At 38.6% G+C, this 20,613-nt stretch overlaps 1 protein-coding gene across 5 annotated transcripts in view; it reads left to right on the forward strand.

Moving 5' to 3' along the window:
- The window catches only part of ASAP2 (ArfGAP with SH3 domain, ankyrin repeat and PH domain 2), a 254,664-nt gene that overhangs the window by 156,895 nt on the left and 77,156 nt on the right, over window positions 1–20,613 (forward strand). For all 5 annotated transcript variants that reach the window (XM_020992602.2, XM_078149760.1, XM_020992604.2 and 2 more), the window contains exons 11-13: window positions 5,939–6,042; window positions 6,141–6,210; window positions 12,276–12,363. In XM_020992602.2, coding sequence (XP_020848261.1) covers window positions 5,939–6,042; window positions 6,141–6,210; window positions 12,276–12,363 — 262 coding nt within the window. The remainder of the gene's footprint in view (window positions 1–5,938; window positions 6,043–6,140; window positions 6,211–12,275; window positions 12,364–20,613) is intronic.

The raw sequence follows: 20,613 nt of genomic DNA on the forward strand, positions 1-20,613 counted from the left end.
GGAGGACCTGAATTCAAATCCAGGCTCAGATGCTTGACACTTACTAGCTGTGTGACTTTGGGCAAGTCACTTAAAACCCTGATTGCCTCACCAAAAAAGCAAAAAAATAAAAATATTTTTATAACTATATTTCAAAATAACTGGTTTCCTTTGTAATTCAGCACTTTTCATTTTATGCATTTAAATCATTACTTAGAGAAGAGCTCACTAGGCATCACCAGACTGCCAAAGGGATCCATGACCCACACAAAAAAGGTTAAAAGCCCCTAGGCTAAACAAATAAAACTCTGTGTGTGTGTGTGTGTGTGTGTGTGTGTGTGGGGTAGGGGTCGCAGGGGTGTCTGACATTTATCACTGTTACATTTCATCTTATTTGATTTGCCCTTGTGTTCTATCCTCTGTAGATGTTTTTGAATTCTGTCATCCATTATGTTAGTTCTCCTCACCTTTATATCATCTGCAAGTTGGATAAGTATGTGTCCTTTATAAAAATGATGGGATTGGACCATGTGATTTCCAAAGTCCTTTTCAGTTCCAAAATTTATGATCCTAAAGTGTCATGCCTAGCCAACATTTACAGCATTTCGTAAGATTTTTCTGAGGTGCCATAAAATTCCCAAACATTTTTATGCAATAAGATGCCCATTTCAGCTAGACCCTGTAAAGACCAGGGGTTCTCAACCTGGAGTCCGTGGTGATAACTCTGAGGGACAGCTAGGTGGCGCAGTGGATAGAATACCCGCCCTGAAGTCAGGAGGACTTGAACCCAATTGGCTAAAAAAAAAAAAATGATAACTCTATTTCAGTATAATTTGTGATCCTGTGTATTTTGTTTTATGCATCACCAGACTGCTAACAGGTCCATGACACAAACAAGGTTAAGAACCCCTGCTTTAAACTTACAGGTGATCAGTCTCTTGACTTATTCAAAGTTAATCACTGCATGGTTTTGATCTGCTTGGGGGAAAGAATAAATGAAGACAGTGAAGAGCTCAAGATAACTTTGACCATAACAGATTATTGGACTCCCTAAATAAAGAGACTGTTGCCTTGTTTCGTGATCCTATTTCCTAGAATTGTGTGTCAGGAAATTAAAATTTGGGTCTTATGGAATTATAGAATGTCTATATAAAGGAATATGGAAAGGAAAGTATGTGGCAATTTATTTTATCACATGGAAAAGGAAGATAATCTTGGTATATCTCCAGGTTTGATTAGACCTCTTCAGCAGGAATAATTAGGAGGAAGGTAAGTTGAGAATTTTGTGGCATAGATGTTGTTCTACTTACTTAAAACAATTAAAATTTAGAAAGATAGTTTGACCTCATTCAGTGTAATTATTTATAAGTTGTCATCCCTATGGAGCTCTTTGAAAGCAGAGACTTTGTTTGTACCCCTCTTACTTAGCTCAGTGACTTACTTTTTAATTGATTCAATAAATGTAAGGTTTAAAATAGAAAAAATTATGTTGGCTTCCTCCTTAATTCTTGTCCTTAGGGATCACTACACTGAGATGAATGAAATTTTTTAGACCTATTCAGAAGGTCTGTAAGTGGTACCAGGTAATATCTTTGGCATGTACACATTTAGCAGTACTGAGCCATGTGATATCAGCACTTATTTTTGTGTGGGTTTTCATTAAATCAATAGACTCACTTCTTAGATCTTTGATTTATCTTTTTGACAGGTTTATTCTTAGGCATTCTCAGAAATTCACTTAGGTGAACATCATTTTTCCATGCCCCTTCCAGTGCACTTATTCCCAGTGGTACTTGATAGGTCTCGATCTAATATTCACTTTCAGAGATGGTGGGTACCAGAGAGTCAGGGCCAAGCCCATATCTTGAAGAAGTAGGTTTGTCCTTTCTGATAGAGACATGACGACGAGGCAAGCTCTTCTTAGAAACAGAGATGCTTCTTTCTGCTTTTTATTCTCCTTATTCAGGCTGTGTCATCAGCTGATAAATTCACTGACTTTATGTCTAGGACAGTTATTGCTTGAGCACAATTTAAATTCAAAGATGAAGAGAAGACTTTTCTTTGTGCTCATCCTGTGTTGGCATGTTTTGTAGATTCAGTACTGGGGGCTCTTGCTGAGGCTGAAGGATATCCAGAAGGTTATAGGACCTTACATGTATAGAATCAAGGGATGTTTTAAAAAATGCTTTTTAGGGGAATATTCAATGTCCATTTGTCCTTTATCTCCAGGTACACCTACACCTAATATATCATTATTTGTATACCTGTGTGTAATGTCTCTCAACCTTAACATGTCAAAATGAGCTTATCTTATTACTACTTTATACTCAGCTACCTCTTGCATGTTTTCCCTTTGTGTGCTGGAAAGAGTACTGGACTCAGAGTCAAGAGACCTGTGTTTAAATCCTTTCTCCACCAATTACTAGCGGGGTGACTTTTGGCAAGTTATTTCATCTCTCTGCATCTCAGTGCTTCCTCGTTAGTATTGTGATGTATAAAAAATTCAAGAAACATAATTTCTGGTTAATTAATCATTTTATTAATTATGGCTAATGAATAATTAATAAAAAATTGTCATTTGACCTTCTCTTGTAAACTAAAGATGATTGTGATGGTCTCATGGTGCTTATATGCCCTTGGAAGAGTAGGTATTCCCAACAGGCAGCAATCAACTAGTTAACTGTTTGGTTGTTAACAATCAGTTGGTTAACAATTAATGAGAAGAATGAATATTATATAATGAGAGGTGGACCTATTCTAATAAGAGAGTGAGGGTGTGACTTTGATTATGTCACTCTTACTCCCAGACCACCCCAAGCCTCAAGCTTCGACAGTCTAAACAAAGGATCAAGCCCCAACCCAAGCCTGAGTAAAACACTATGGGCTTTTCCAGTTGGGCTGAGTCTGAACCAGATCTAGGAAAATGTTAAATCCAATCTCATTATAGGCAATAGGAAGGGAAAAAATCTTGAATCTCCCCAATATTAACAATTGATTATTTAATAATCATTTCTCTCAGTATAATGGGGCAATAATACTTGTACTACCTACATTATAGGGTTGGCATGTAAAACACGTCCTGTAAAGCTTGAAGTGGTATAGAAATAACAGCTAATGAGATGAGGCATAGTGTAGTGGCTGGAGAGCTGGGCTTGAATCTGGTAGACCCAAATTCCAGTCTTGCTTCTGACACAAACTGGCTGTGCATCCATAGGTAAGACATTTAACCAATGCCCAAAACAACCTTCTAAGGGTATGATTTACAGAGTAGATTCAGATCAGCATTGGTAGCCCCTCTTTAGAAATGTCTTATACCAGTGAAATTATAGGTCTAATCAAAAAAGAAGGCCCTTACAATTAGAAATATAAGTTGTTATTGTCTTCATCAGCACTACCACCCTTCTGGTTCTCTGGGTAAACTGATCGTGTCAATTTGTCATTCGTCTTTCTTTTTTGCCTTCTCCACATCCAAGCCATTAGTCAGTGTAGTCAACAAGCATGTATTTAGTGCTTACTTTGAGGCAAAGGATACGACGAAAGGCAAAAATGGTCCTTGCTTTCAGGAATTAACTGAGTTAAGTGAATGAAGAATGGCTGAGGTTGGGGGAGAGACTTAAGGCAGGAACACTAACCAGAAGCTATTTTAATAGCCCAGGGGTGAGATGATCAGGGCCTGTACCTAGTTTGTGTGAGTGAAGAGGATATGAATATGGAAAAAGTTGTGAAGAAGAGGGGATCCCGGTGGGAAGGGATGAGATCAAGGATGCATGTAGAGGGATCAGCTTTGTTAAGGACAAGGGCCACTTCACTGGAGACAGTAGTGAAGGAGGAAATAGTGGGGGAGCATGTTTGAATGATGTGAGATTTGGTGGAGGGGAGAAGATAGAGCTCTCAGGAATGGCCTCAGATATTCCGGGTGAACTATGATGCAGGCTCTTTGGCTGAGGGGGTAAGGGGAAGGAGTACTGTGAAAGGCTTGAGGAGAGATATGGTCTAGAACAGCTGCTTTGGGGAGTGGCATAGGCAGTCAGTTAGGGAGGAATAGAATGTTAGCTCTGCTGCAGAGTAGGCCCAGCGGAGAGTAGATGACATGAATTTGTAGTGTCTCTAGTCACCAGAATTTAGCAATTTCTTCAGTTCCATTTGTCAGTATGAGAGTAAGAGCTTAGAATGTAGAGAGTGAGAAGGCCATCGGTTTGGGGTTTGGTATGGAGTAATCAGAAATAGGACAGGGGGAGCAGGGGATACAGGAGATGTAGAACTACCAAATTCTGCCAATTATTTCAACACAACCTCTTTAAGCTTTGTAGTGGCCTCTTCTCTGCTTTTCAGACGTATCTCTCCCCTCTGCAGTCTGCCCTCTATACAGCAACCAGCATAATTATTAGACACTTGCCTGTTTCAAAACATACAATGACTCCTTAGTGCTTTTGGATTAAATCCAATCTCAGCCTGTCATCCAGGACCTTGTGCCAACTTGCTTATTTATGCCATCCCATCTAATTCCTTATTACTCCTTTCTGTGACCTCCATCTAGCTTCATTTTACTAGCAACAGCTTCTTCCTATTTCTCTGTGCATTACACATTTAATTCATCCTCCTTGGAATGTCCTCAGCTCTCCTTTCTTCCAATTTGTATTTTCATTTTCAAAATAAACCTCTAGAGCTCACCTTCTGTGATTAACCCAGTGTGATTCTGTTCCCTCCTTTACTAGGTGCTCTCAGGTATTTATACAGTCAGTATATTTTGTGTTAATTTGTATTTGAGAAAATAAATTGAATATTGAATGTTAGCCCATAAAGAGCCCTTCAGGTATATTTCATCTGGTTTTTTTTCCCCCTGTTTTCTTATCTAGTTGGCCAGTTCACACTGTTCATTCATACTGATCTTGCAATCTAGTAAAACTCAGTTTTTTTCCTCACATGACCAGTTGTCTAGCCATGCCTTTATCCTATATGCATACAAGTGATTTGGGGAACCCAAGTGCAGTGTTTTTGTAGTGAGCTCTTACTTGATACCGAATCATCAGCAATGCTGAAACAGGAAGAAATCACTTAATTGTGCTGATTGGGTGGGGACACTGCAAATTTGTGTCATCTGCTCTCATCTGGGCCAGCTCTGCATCAGGGCTGACATTATATTCCTCTCAAATTGATTCCCTATCCTACTCCCTAAAGTAGCTGTTGTAAACCTTGTTAAATGAAAGATGAAATCCAAGTTTGATTTCTAGTTTAAAGTGAAATTCCTCCCCCCAGATTCTCCATTTACCCAGTAGATAGCACTTCAGTATTATTAAAATGCACTTGTTCAGTCACCTAAAATAAACTTACCTTGAGTGCTGTTGATTTTGAGGGCTGTTTTACTTATAGCACTGGGGTGGCAAAAAACTATGAGACCAGAAACTAAATGAAATTTTATCCCCGGGGACTTCAGACAAGCCTTAGGAAGCCACATTCTGTGACATCTAGATCAATTATTGGCCAGAAGGTTTGGGTGTGCTGTTATTATCCCCACATCCCCTGTTGTGTTGAACAGTTCTTACAAATTCTTCTGTGTCTCAGAATGCGCTGCCATCTTCCTTTCCTAGTAAAGAACATGAAATAAAATGTATCTTTGGTCTGAATTGGTGTGTCATGGGGTAAGGGGGAAAAGTGATTTGTTTTTGTAGGAAGGGAGTCCATTCAGTTAAAAACAATTGTTGAGGGTTAGCTAGGTGGCGAAGTGGATAGAGTACCAGCCCTGGAGTCAGGAGGACATGAGTTCAAATCCAGCCTCAGATACTTGACACTTAATAGCTGTGTGACCCTGGGCAAGTCACTCAACTCCAATTGCCTCACAAAAAAACAATAATAATAATAATAATAATAGTAATTGTTGAAGGGATTGTAGTACATGATCTCTGAGGTCTCTTTTGGTACTAATTACCTATTAATTTATGATTTCTTCACCATTCTTTAGGATTCACAAATTCGGCAAAGTACAACCTATAGTTTACACCAGCCTCAGGGAAATAAAGAACATGGGACTGAAAGGAATGGCAATCTCTACAAGAAAAGTGATGGGTGAGTCAAGTATTTTGCAAAAATAGAATTTTGTTTTTATTTTTGCACTATTTGTATTAAATTTGGGACTCTATTTTTTGTGTTCTTTTTAAAAACAGGATCAGAAAAGTATGGCAAAAAAGGAAATGCTCCGTTAAAAATGGTTTTCTGACAATATCACATGGTACAGTAAGTACTTCGCCCCACCAAAAAAATTCTTGTTCTCTCATATAAGCATGTATTTGTGTGTTTTACGAAGCTGAAATGTTAGGTTTTTTGGGTTTTTTTAAATTTTACATGACTTGTATTTTTAGAGTGATAAAACTGCAGGGCAGCATAGTGTAGTGGATGGAATCAGGAAGACCTGCATTCAAGCCTTGCTTTTGACTCTTACTAGCTGTATAACCCTGGACAAGTTATTTAACCACTCAGTGTTCTACATAGCTCTCTTAAGATTAATATGTAGAGTAATAATAATAACAGTAACAAAAACTAACATTTATATAATGCCTAGTGTAGACCAGGCACTGTGCTAAGTGTTTTACAAATAACTATTTCATTTGATCTTCACAACACCCCTGCAAGGTAGGTGCTATCATTCCCATTTTACAGATGAGGAAACTGAGGCAAATTGTGTTTCGGTTATTTGCCCGGAGTCATAGAGCTTAATAACTATCTGAAGCCAGATTTGAACTCCAATCTTCCTGACTCCAGACCCAGCCCTCTTATCCACTGTGCCCCCTAGATGCCTCAGAGTAGCTATGGATAGCCTTGGTAAAATGAGTGTCCCAACCGGTGGCGTCAGGTACAAACAAACCAACAAGATAGGACTTCAGTGGTGAGGAGTAAAAAGGCTGTGGGGGTTGGGTTTTCCCCCCACATTTTTAGTGTGTGATAATATCTGAGCAGCTACAGTTCCCTTTTCCAGTGAAAGGGAGACATGTCCATTAGATCTGTTTTTGTGTAATATTTCATGGTGTCTTACAGAAGAAGGCCAGTTATGGCAGCCATAGCAAGATTCATCCATCGAGAAGCCAGAACTCTGTCAGGTGACTTTTTGAGGAAGCTTATTTATGGTAGAGATCACCCATGGAGGATTCTGGTTAGAAGATGATGGTAGCCCCAGGTTGTGTGTATTTTGTCCCTATCTAGGGGCTCTTTAGAAATAACACGTGGGGCCAAATTATCATGAAGGACCCAAGGTGATCATTCCTTGGTTGAGATGGTAAGTCGCCTTGATGGCATAAACGCCTTGCTTTGCAGTCCACTGCTTACAGAAACAGTGAGGGAGCTGTCCTTCAGCTGCCTCTCTTCCTGACAAGTTTCTGGGCTAAAATATGGCAATTTTCTCAACATTAGAGACCTCTACTTTGTTCCTAGATTTTGTCTATTTTTTTCTAATTTTTCCTGTGGTTGTTTCATAACAAAGTACACCCCCCCCCAGGTGGGAGGACAGGAAAATTTTCTTTTAAGTTGTTGGGACTCTGCAGTAATATCAACTCAGGCACACCAGATAAATTGTGCCCAGCCCATATCAGATCCTTGCATTACCCTTTGTGGCTTACTAGCTAAATCTTACTCTTCCAGATATGTATCACAGAAGTGACGTCAAAGGCCATGTAGTCCAACCTCTATCTGGACAACAATCCTATCAGTAGGATACCTAACAAATAGTGTTCTAGCCTTTGATTCAAAGAGTTAATCGAAGGGCAACCCTTTGCCTCCTGGCGCAGCCCATTTCACTTTAGGGTAGCTCTGGAGATTAGAAAATTGTTTTGTTTATCTAGCTAATTTTGTTATTAAATCCTGTATAGGTAGGCAATTTTGAGCGTAGGAGAAAAGCAGGGATTTTCTGTTGTTTTGGTATGGTAAACAGGTTATAAAGGTATAAGTATGTATTTGCATATGCTCTGAAGGAATGAATTCATTTGAGCTCTGTTTATACTTCTCTTATTGTATCTGTTTATTTGAACTAAAGCCTACTAAATTCTACAGAGAACCTATCAGAGAATAACAACATACTTTAATTTCACACCTATTTGGAAAGTATTGATTCTTGCTCATTCAGCATTTTCGTATAATCAAGGCTCTAGATCTTAGTTTAAGCTAATAAATTATTGCCCTTTCACAACACAAGTAAAAACAAGGCCCTGAATTGTGTGAATACACTGATTGTCCTCTTTTTCTAGGTATGTAAGTTTTTTTAGACATCTCTGCCCTTTTCTTGAATTTCTCATCATGGTTTGGATTCCTTTAAAATTTGATGGGATGCCCCAGTTTCGAGCTGTTCGCATAGTGTAACCAGCATCACTAGGAAGCTGACAACTCGGCTTGTCATACAACTTGCATATTTAATTAATGCTTTGTCTTTGGAGGGGAAGTGCTCTCTAGGGATTCCCCTACCCTGTGAACACGTGGCCCCTCAGTAGGTTTGGTAGGGAACTCTGGCTGTGCCTTTAGCAGCTTCTGGATTGAACAGATTGAGCCAGCCATGGCATGCCAAAGATGAGAAAGCAGATTGTGAGTTCTTCGTTATAAGATCTGTCTGATTTCTTCTTTGCCAGGAGAAATGAAGAGGATAATCTGACAGTGCCCCTGACAGTTACCGAGTTCTTTTTCTTCCTCCCCTAAAAGTGCTAGTTCCCTCAACATTTTACATTTGCTGGAAGTCAGAAACTCACTTCCCTCCTCCATTTGCTATTTTATGTAGTCAGTCATTGCAGGTGATGAATAAAGTCAACCAATGCTGAGGAAGAGTGTCTTTGAGGATTTGAGGGTTTTTTGTTTTTTGTTTTTCATGTATATGTGTATTACACAGTTAATGTCTCCTTCGTGTGTTAACTTGCAATCAGGAAAAAGGACTATTTTCCAGTGCAGCTGTCTAAATAGGCACCCAGGAGTAGGATCTGATGCACAGCTGCAAATCAGTTCTTTAAGAGAAGGAATCAGAAACTATATTTGTGATGTTAGGGGGAGAAAGTCCTTTCTTGGAAGCTGGCAAGTACCTTAGACTTAAATAATAGGTTTCCCTCACCTCCCCCCAACTAGCTAAAGGATAATGACACCCACCACTGTATATTAAAGTTTAGGGTTCCCTGTTGGCTAAGGCTAATAATTCTTACCCATGCTGGTAAGAAATGATCCTTGGCCTCTTTTATAGTTTCCATATGACTTTGCTCTAGGGTCAAATAACTCTCATTACTCCATGTTGTTAGTTTTCCAGAATTGGGTTAGTAGTAGATTCGGGAAGGATGTGGAAAGAAATTTGAGCTTTGTTCTGAGAGATTTAGAAGTCAGTTGTGAAGGTATAGATTACCAGTGTTCTCTTGCCTGGTCTTTTCTGTGATATTAGTAACAATAAGGAGGCATTCTCTTTTTTCCTAAATAGTCAAGAAACAAAAAAGGCTTATGAACTTCATATTCTCCTCCCTAGATAACTGGCTTTAATTTTTTTAATATATGATCCTCAGTGAGTCAATGAACATTTCCTTCTTCCTAACTCCAATCCTACGGGCTTTATTGCTGTACAATTAGTTTAATCATGTAGACATAGGTAAATAGGACACTTAACTAGGATAGGGTATCCAATTAGGACTAGGCTTAATTGAGATCCATTTGTCCAAAGTTTGGAATTATGTCCAGAGGTATTTTAAAAAGTTTTTCCCTTAAACTAAATGCTTAATTTAATGAGACTTTTCTTTATAGAGAGTGAAAATTATTTTGTAAACCAGAAGATGGAAGGATATAGTTTGGTATTTGTTGGAGCAGGGCATTAATTGGAAAATTTCTTTTAAATTTAAATTATTTTAAATTGAAACTGAATTATTTTAAATTTATATGTTACATTATATAAAGTTCCTTGTCACTACCAATGCAGTAATCCATTGTTGCAGATATATTCAAACATTTTTTCAGTCAAGGAAGCCATCAGCAATTTACCTATATTTAACAAGGTACTACTATCATTCCCTCATTACTCTTCCCAATATATGTACTATTAGATTATATTTCATGAGTGACCATAGCTGCTCTGAGACATAAAAGGCCATCTTTTTGACACCAACATTCTCCTAATGATCTATGGCAGTGGTTCCAAAGAATCAAAATTGCAGGTTTACCAAAGATGATTTGCCTGCAAGAAATGGCTTAGAATAGATAATCTAGGAGAGGTATGATCAGAAGGTGGTTAACTGGTCATATGGGGTGAGCAAGGGATAAGAACAGATGGGAAGCCTGAGTGATGTGCTGAGAACCACAACATATTAGGTGTCCCAGAAGTAGACTAGTCCCAGCATGTTGGGTGAATCATCAGCAGAGGATTTGTGGGCCAATATGAATCCAGATCAGAGAGGATGTGAGACATAGATGAGTTGTGTTCTTCACCATAAGAAGTACCTGTGTGTATGAGATCATAGATCCCTTGTAGTAAATATACCTCTTTAAGCTTAGTACATACCAGTAATTTGTGTGCAGTTTAATAGATTCAGAAGCCCCCTGTAAGCATATAGTCTCTTGCAGTCAAATAGGGAATAGGAAATTGACAGTTTTCACAGATATCATATACATGCTAAAAATAACATGATGATGAACAGTGGGGTAGGGTTCCTTCACTGTAGAATAGTATATTCTTCATTTTGTGTGGATGTTAATAGACATTGACTTTTAGAGGAATAGCATGAATCTGGTCTAAGTTTATCCAAATTATGAGGAAGTTCAAAGGTCTTCATTGTGACACTCTAATGAATAATACCTGAAAAGACAAAGAATGCCTTTAGCACTTTATAGAACTTTTTTTATTTAATTTGGAGTCAGAAGACTATGAATAACCTTAGGACAATTACTTCACCCCCCTGAGAAGGGAGAAGTTCCTCATCTGTAAAATGGAGGGTTTAGACTAGATGAACCCTAAAACCCTTCAAGATCAAAATCCTATTATCTTAGAGAAAATAAAGGAAAAGTTGATACCAACTAAGACAACTCAACACAACCAGTCCTCACCACTACTCCTGGAGAGCCTACAGAATAGGATCTGGGGGGAGATTGTCCTGGGTCATTTTATGGGGAATAGTGATGTACTTGTGTGTGGAAGGGGAGGATCTCATAGGACTCTCAAGATATTCAAATAACTTGGGTTATGTTAAATGAATACCAGTTGTTGCAAATAAACAAGATTCTACTATACAGAATTTTCTTATTTTCTTTCATTTTGTTGGATACAGTGGCCAGAGGTTGTATTCTATTTGAACTTGGCAAAATTTGAAAATTATTTACTTTAGCTCTTCCTTAGCAAACCTGGGAGGTCGGTGAGGGGCAGAATAGTATGTTTCACCGGAAGAAATCTTAGGCCGTTTTGCTATCTTAAAACATTTCTTTTTTCTAAATAAAAGTAAATCATTCTCCTATGCTATATTCCAATGGGCTAATTATGATGCTTTATGAAAAGGAGAGAAAAATAGCTATTTTTGACACCTTTCTTTTTTTTTATTCTGTAGCTAACGTGCAGGAGTAGATGTGTGAATGTGGGGTGTTTTGTTGAAACTTCAATGACAGAGGTGCTTTACTTTAAAAGACACCTCTCAAAAGCTTTTTTAGTCTCCAGAAGTATGGATCTGTTATCTGTCATCACTTCAAGAAGAAGAGAAAATTACTTATCTGCCATTTGTGCTCTCTGAAGGCAATAATTATTGCGAAGTGTACTCTTCAGCTTTCTTTATCCCTGCTGGGAGTTAGCAGTGTGTTTACATTTATAGATGCATTTTTAATTTAGCCAGAAAAGGGAGCTGAAGGTCTGTGTCAGTCAGTGGCCATTCTGTTTCATCAGCAGGTATTAGGACTTAATGACTCTAAAATTGAACTGCAAAGCATTTCAGACCCAGCCAGGTATGGCTGGATCCCCTGAGCCGGAATAGACACATTGATTACACTAAGAGATTTAGTTATGGTCATATCTGGTGTTAAGCTTAAACCACACAGAAAAAAATATTTACCCTTTACCTTGAATGCAGATCTTGGATGAGAAGAATCCACAGAAAGAGGGTCTGAACATACCTATCTTGCGCCTTCTAGACTTAGCAGATCCTTGAGGCCTGAGACCATGTCCTACCTAAACTTTGTATCCTCCTATTGATTGCTTGAAATGGTTTTTGTAATATAATCTATTCTAAGGACTATTGTAGCAAATAGAAAAATCCTTTTTTAAGGACATGCCTGCTATTAAATAATGTTATTTTGTGTTTTCCCTTTTCTCATCATAGGCTAACCGTCCTCCTGCGAAGCTCAATCTCTTAACCTGCCAAGTGAAAACAAACCCAGAAGAGAAGAAATGTTTTGACCTCATATCACGTAGGGTTTTCTGAGATCCCTGTGGAATGTAGGGAATTGGGAGTTGGGAGGGGGACATTTTTTAATATTAGCCTCCAAGGTTCCCTTGTTTTGAGCAACATAACAGCTTCTTGTTGTAAAATCGTGTCCAACTCTTCGTGACCTCGTTTGGAGTTTTCTTGGCAAAAATACTGGAGTGGTTTGCTGTTTCCTTCTCCAGCTCATTTTACAGATGAGGAAACTGAGGCAAACTGTGAATTGACTCACCCAGGGTCACACAGCTAGCAAGTGTGTGAGGCTGGATTTGAACACAGGGAGATGAGTCTTCCTGACGCTCTAACTACTGTGCCACCTAGCTGCCCCACCGCAATAGCTCCCCCTCTGCAGTTCTGTGAGGTTGCTGTTTAATCAGTACTAAGCTTCAGCTGTGTTGTAGGCACCAAATTAAAATAGCCACGAGCCTCCTTGTTCCTATCGCTTGTAGTAACTACCTATGACGTTACGAAGCCTTTGATTCAGATTTGTAAATAATTACAGACAACCCATCAGCCTATTTTTTATCAACAGGTACTTGTCCCTAGGGGCAACCTGACTCAGACAGTTGACACTTACTAGCTGGGTGACCCTGGGCAAGTCACTTAGCCCCAATTGCCTCACCAAAAACAAAAAAAGGAACACATACTTGTCCCTGAAGGTGGGTACATTGGTACTAGTGGAATTATTTTAGGGATCCATGACCCCATCGTTGTGGATACTGCTCCACTAGTACCAGTTGCATGCTTTCTACAATCTAGTAGATGACTCTATAGAAATTGTTCTGACTTTAGTGGAGAAGATTAGAAATAAATATAATTATAGTTCCTTGTTTTTAAAAAGCAAATCAGCACTCTCCCCTTGAAAGAGGATTAGAGGCAATTATTTGACAAAAACTGCTGAGAAAATGGAAAAAATAGTTTGGCTGAAGTTAGGATTAAGAACAACGTTTTATACCATTTATCACAAGAAGCTCTAAATGGATATTAAAGGTCATAATATAAAAAATTAAAACCCAATTATGTACCTTTCACAACTGTGGCTATAAATAGTATTTTAACCAAACAATGGATAGAGGCAATCATAAGATAAAATAATTCAGTTTCTTGAAATTGAAAAGAATTTTCAGTGCAACTAAGATAAGAAAGGAAGCTATTAAAAAGGGGCAGGGGGGATCTTTGCTTCTGATATCTCTGATATGGGCCTAATAGTCAAGGAATCTAAAAGGAACTAACACAAATGGTTACACAATATAAGTAAACAGTTCTCTGAAGAAGAATTTAAAGCTATAAGTAGCCATATGAAAGAGTATTCTTAAATTACTGTGAATCATATAGCCATGGAAGAATCTATAAAGCTTGGGTTTAAATCTTAGCTCTAATGTCTGTGGACTGGATGACTCAGAAGATTCCTCCCTGCTTTAAATCTATGGTCCTATGATCATATCGTAGGGGCAAGTAATTCTTACTGGTAATTTTCCTAAAAACCCAAGTGTAAATGTCCAAAAATCATGTCAGTCATCTTGGGGAATCTAAAAGCATTTACCAGTGCCAGTTTAAGGTAACATTGCCAAAGAGGCCATATGATCTTTATTTGGTTTCTGCCTCTTTTCCCGGGATCCCTCTTTCTGCTGTCCTGATGTCCCTTTGAGGTTTTTATCCTGAGTACTATATCTACAGAGCCTTCTTGCCTGGCTTTAATAAGATCATTACAATTTGATTATTCAGGAGTTAGGGAGGATGGGTTCATAGAAGATTTTTGTTAACCCTTTGACAACGTACAGTACACATCTTTATGCAGGGATGCAGTAGTATAATAGAAAGTGCGTGGGAACAGGTAATAAGAAATCATGAGTGACATAGGGGAAAATTACTTTCCCTCTTAGGGGAACATGGGCCAGATTTAAACTTAATAACTTGTACAACTCTTTGTTACTGTCTTGTAATCCTTTTGTAATTCTTTGTCCTGTGCCTTTCACCCCTCTATCCTCAAGTTTTTTTTTTCTTACTCATCATCTGGAGCAGAATTTCTCAAACTTTTTGTCCTTAGGACCCCTTCACACTCTTGAAAACTACTGAGGGCATCCTTCTTTTGTTTCTTTGGGATAATCTATTGAATTACTGTCCTAGAAATTAACACGTTCTAGCATTATTTTTAAATGGTTTAGAACTCATGGACCCCCTAAAAAAGTCTTTGGACCATAATTTGAGAACTGTTGCTCAATAGGAAGAGGGAATTGAGTTAAACAATATCTAAGATCCTTTTCATAAAACCATAATAAGATTTAGTGCTAGAAAAAGGGATCTTAGACTTCCGTCTAGTCCAGCGGTTCTTAACCTTTTTTGTGTCATCGATTCTTTTGGCAATCTGGTAAAGTCTTTGGACCGCTTCTCAGAATGATGTTTTCCAATACATAAAATACATAGGATTACAAAAGAAACCAATTGTACTGAAATATAGTTGTCAATATATTAAATAAAACAAATTCAGAGGCCCCAGTTTAAGAACTTCTGATTTAGTCCAATCTTCTCCTTTAATTAATAATCTAGATATGATCAGAGCAAGATACAGTAGGATTATCACTTCCCTATTACTATAGCCTGAGAATTCATTAGATTTTTTGAATGGTGTGTAATACTGTTGCTTTGTACTGAGTTTGTAGTCTGTAGAATCCTCCATATCTTTTTTCAAGTGAACTACCCATCTTATTTTGTTGTTGTTGTTGTTGCTAAGCAGTGGGGTTAAGTGACTTGCCCAGGGTCACACGGCTAGTAAGTGTCAAGTGTCTGAGGCCAGATTTGAACTCATGTCCTCCTGACTCCAAGGCCCATGCTCTATCCACTGAACCATCTAGCTGCCCCCCATCTTATATTTTTGAAGCTGATTTTATGAACCAAAGTTTAAGACCTCACATTTATCCTTAAAAAATTTCATCTGATTACATTTGGCCCGGTGTTCTAGTCTGTCAGGATCTGTTTGGATCCTCTCTTTGTCAGGTCTTCTGTTCCCAGTGCTCTTTCTACCACCATGATGTTCCCTTAAAAAGAGAGAAGGGGCAGCTGGTAGCACAGTAGATACAGCACTGGCCCTGGAGTGAGGAGGACCAGAGTTCAAATGCAGCCTTAGACACTTGATACTTACTAGCTGTGTGGCCCTGGGCAAGTCACTTAACCTCAGTTGCTTTGCTAGAAAAAAACAAAACAAATCAAAAAAAGAAAGAAAGAGAGAGAAAACCCCATGACAGTCAAATGAACCTTTCCCTCATATCATAACTCTTATTATTCCTTCATGTAAGGGTGTACCTACTTAGCTAAATTTTTTGCAGAGGAATTAGGAGTTTTGAGTGTGTTCTTCATGGTATTTCACTGTAAATTCCTTCTTTTCTTTCCCTCTGCCTTCTGCAAGAACTTTACCATTCTGATCCAGTTGTAGCAATGGGGACAGGCAGAAATATAGGGAGAACTCTGGAATATGAAGAGGGGTACAAAACCCCTGTTTTTTCAAGAACTTTTCTTTATGTCTCAAACCTTTAAGATGTGGTCTAGATTTAAATTTAGAGGGTTTTTTTTAGACTCAAACACCAGAACACAAATACAGAATAGAGAAAAGGGGTAAAAACATATCATGAACTTAAATATTGGAACTTAATTACAAAGAAAAGGGGGGGAAAGCATGTCATGTGCATAGCAGAACATAAGAGAGAATCCAAAATGTGTAATGATAAATTTTCATTTCAAGAAAGCCTGACTGATAAATCCCACACCTTGTGTCAGGAGCTGTCCATCTTTTCTTTGTTTCCTTTTAACTTTTCTTTTATTCTCTGCTGTGCACTTTTTTTACATTGTTCTTTTTTTCCACCTCTCCCCAGAAGGCTATAACCGAGTGAGGATATATTTCGCTATAGCTATAGATATAGACATATACTTTCCCAAACAAATTCTACTCCTGATATTTGTTTTGTTTGTGCATATCTCGTTTCCTGTCCCTCCTGATTCCTCTTCTTTACTTCTATCTGCTACCTTGCCTTTCTGTTACTTAGCCTACCCCCTTCAAGGATCCCTCCCTTATCCTCCTGTTCCCATAAATCTAAACACCATTCTATAACCCCCTTTTACCTGTTCCCTCACCCTCCCCTCTAGAGATCCTTTCCTTGTCCTCTCCCCCCTCCCTATCCCCTCACCATTTTATTTCTTCTAAATTTAGAAGACTTTTATACTCTTCTAAATATACATGTATTGTTCCCTCTTAAACCCATTCCTGATGAAAGTGGGTTACCAGAACTACCAGCCATCCTTCTTCATCTGATTCCCCTGTATCAGTTCTTCCTCTTGCACCTCATTTGTATAAAACAATTTCTCTTTTTAGCTGTTCCTAAATGGTATTACTTTTTAAAGTCATATCATACTCAGGTCTACCCCAGTATTTCTTATGAGCTACCAGTTGTTAATAAGGATCTTACACATACGTTTGGCATTTTACCTATATGAAAAGTAAAAGGTCTGTCCTTATTGACCCCTTGTAATCAGTCTTTGGTATGTACCTTATGTTTCTCTTGGCTCTTATATGTAAAGTCTTCTATTAAGTTCAGACTTGTGTTTTTTGTTTTGTGTTTTTTTTTTAACAAAATTTTGAAAGTCTGACAGCTGATCAAATGTCTATTTTTTTTTCATTCAGGATTATGCTTAACTTTGCTGGGTATGATATTTTTGGCCAGAGCCCCAGTTCTTTTACTCTTTTGGGAGGGGGTTGTTTTAGACAATTGGGGTTAAGTGACTTGCCCAGGGTCACACAGCTAGTAAGCGTCAAGTGTTTGGTCTGAGGCCGAATTTGAACTCAGGTCCTCCTGACTCCAGGGCCAGTGCTCTATCCACTGCGCCACCTAGCTGCCCCTCAAGAGTCTTTTTTTGATCATAGCTTTCAGTTAATCCAATTATTTTTATGTTTTCTTTTCTTGATCTGTTCTCTAGATCTGTTGTTTTTCTTATAAGATGTTTCACTTTCTCTTCTATTTTTTCATTATTTATCTTTTGTTTAATTATTTGGATTCTTTTTTTTTTGGTTTTTCCTCCATCTCTCTCATTTAATTTTTAAGTTCTTTTTAAGTTCTTCCATAAATTATTTTTGGGCAGGTGACCAGCAGACGTTACTCTTTGGGGTAGAATGGGGGTTTCTTTGCTTCATTATCCTCCTCTGAAGATGAACTCCGATCTTCTGTATTCCTCTAATAGCTTTCTATGATTGGATTCTTTCTCCTTTGCCTTTGCCTTTGCCTTTTTTGTAGGAGTAGCTTAATTTTTGTAATCACCTCTAGCCCTGGGGTATGGGGGATGGTGCCTCTTGCCCCAAATCTTCAGTTCTCCCCTCTAGCCTAGAACCAAAGCCAAACTGCCAGCCTTCTGTAAGTGCCCACAGGCAGGGGCCTTCTGCCCCAATGCTTCTGCACTCACCCGATATATGCTGGTTCCTTCTTGCCCCCACCCTCCACCCCACTCTCCACAGCACAGCTGGGTCTCGAGTTCCTTATCAGCAGAGGTTCCTTTGATCTTCCTGGGCTTAGATGTCCAACTCCTCTCACTCTCCTGGGGGTAAAAGTTTCTGGGGCTGGGGCAGAGTCCCAAACCAGGTAACCCCAGGGCTTGTGACTTCTTTACAGGCCCCACCCTGGAGGTCTGGAGGTGTTTACTCTTCATCCTTGTCCTGGGATTTTTTTTCTGATCTCGAAATGTCCCAGGAAGACTCCAGTTGTGCCCCTATTCTTACTTATTTTTACCCAAACTTTACTTGACCTAAGATGCTATTTTGTCTCTTTTTGGGGGGGAAAATCTTGAGAGCTTAGAATTTTCTGACCTACTCTGCCATCTTCCCAGAATCCTCTCCTAGAAATTTCTTTTGTAATTTTCTTGTAACCCTTCACCCTTTACTCTCAGAAGTGGTTGTCTTGTTTCTCTAAAAGGTCTGATCCTATAATCTTAAAGAACTGGAAAGGAACTTGGAGCTCATCTATTCCAACCCTTTATTTTATATATGAAGAAACTAAGACCTAGGAAAGGGAAATGACTTGGCTAAGGTCACATAGCTGGTTAGCATCAATGTCTGGACCAGACTCCATAGGTCCCTTCTAGCTCTCCAGCTCTTGGTTGACTGTCTGATTTTGATTATCCTCATTCTCCTGTACCATACATAAGTTGTCCTCATTCTTACGTAGTAAGCATAGGAAATATTGGGTCATTAATTGAGCCTACATTTTGAGCTCCTGTTATATAGATGTTTGTTGCGCATGATATTAAGTTATAAAGTTTATGGTCTGCTTGGAATTTGTAAAAGAGTAAAGCAGCTTTTCTTTATCCCTAGGAAACAACCCCATCCCTTTCAAAGCCCTATCACATCATTGGAGTTTATTTTTCTGATCTTTCCCATCCTTCTTTTATATCATTTTTGTAGTCATATACCTTATAGCTGCCTTGACTCCTTTTTTTGCATAATAATGTATCTTGCAAGGCACAGAGGGGGAAAAAATCCTTCTACCATCCTCCCCCGTAGTGGATTTCCCCTTCAAACAAGGGACAAGCTTGGTTTGAGCCGAAAATTTCTCAGCTGTCAGTGGATGGATTCTAATGCAGGTTCCTGAGATGTGGTGCAGCCTGCCAATAAGACTGATTATACATAAGTGTTCGTGGGCTTATTTTGTCTTGGTACATAGTTCTGTCACATAGGCATACCTCAGTAACCGAACTTCCTTATGAAAATTCAGAAGCTGCCAATTGGGTCAGCAAAATAAGGCTCGTTACTTGCTGGGGTTGGATTGAAACTATACCTTAATTATACAATGTTTCTATCCTTTTATTATTTTACCAAAAAAAACAAACCTTTTTTGGTCCAGAACTCTCAAATTCATTGGTACAGAGAGTTCCTGGTAAGAAATATTCTACTATTCATACAGCTCGATTGATCAGTCAATAAACTTTTATTAAGTGCCCACTATGTGCCAGGTACTGTGTTAAGCACTGGGGCCGCAAATGCAAAAAAAAAAAAAAAAGACAGTCAACCAAAAGGTCCTTACAATTTAGTGGGGGAAGACAGTGCACAGAAGACAGCTGAACTTTATTGTGCTTTATCTAAGATGGTTTTAGGGGCACAGAGTAGTTATATGACCAATAGGCCAAAGGTCACACAAGCCAGAATGTGACGAGCAGGACTTGAATCCAAGTTTTCCTAACTCGATACTGGCTCTCATTCATATTCTTAGTTATTTAGAATTTATGATAGAGATGTTGAATGAGGGTGAAAATGTAGTTTCAGGGTTAGGCTTTAGGACTCTCCAGGTCATACCAGCATCTAAAAAGATTGGAGTGGTAGAATTAGAAAACTTAGGAAGTCAGGAAACCTGAATCCTAAATCTGGCTCCAACATAACCTAGCTTTATAATGTGGGGTATACCACTTCTTTGTCACTTCTTCATGACTCAGTGTCCTTATCTGTAAATAGGAAGATGCTACCTCCCTTATCTCACCAGGAACAGGTGTAAGAATAAAGTAAGATAATATTTGGACAAATAGTTTGAGACGTATAAAAAACCATGATGGAATTGGCTGTGCCTACCAACCTTTCTTGGCTAGTTACTGCCAATACCCACCCCCACTCTCGTTTCTACCATTCTGCCCCCCCATTTTTAGGAGTTGGCATGGTCTCTCTGTGTCTGTCTCCCTACTCTTTCTGTCTCCACTCCTCCCCTTTTCCTCTATCCCCGTTCTCTTTCTCTGTCTCCCCACTCTCTTTCTGTCTTCTTTGCCTCCCTTTGTCTCTCCTCCCTCTGTCTTTCTTCACTCTTTTTCTTTTTCTTTCTTTGTCTTTCTCCTCTGTCTCTCTTTCCTGACACTCACTGTCTTAGCAAAACAAGAGATTTTTTAAAAAAAAGTTTCAGGTATCTAAAAATGTTTTTTGACTGTCCACCAAAAAGCACCCCACTCCCCATAAAAATTCATTTGCACAATGGTTTTGAAGGATTGTTGACCTCTGCACTTTTGAAGTATAAGGCATTATCATTCAACTGTCTTCTAATTGTATGAAAATGAGTTGGCAGCTCCTTTAATTCTGTTTTTCTCTGGTGTGTTTTTGTCATGATAACCTAAAAAAAAAACAACTAGGTCAGAAAACCCTACGAGATTATGTTTTGCTTTAGAAGTTGTTAACAAGACTTCTAATAAAGGTTTTTATGCCAACTACATAAATAGAAGTTAA

Source organism: Phascolarctos cinereus, unplaced genomic scaffold, assembly GCF_003287225.1.
Source record: "Phascolarctos cinereus isolate Bilbo 61053 unplaced genomic scaffold, phaCin_HiC Scaffold_2;HRSCAF=192, whole genome shotgun sequence".
Classification (NCBI taxonomy): Eukaryota; Metazoa; Chordata; class Mammalia; order Diprotodontia; family Phascolarctidae; genus Phascolarctos; species Phascolarctos cinereus.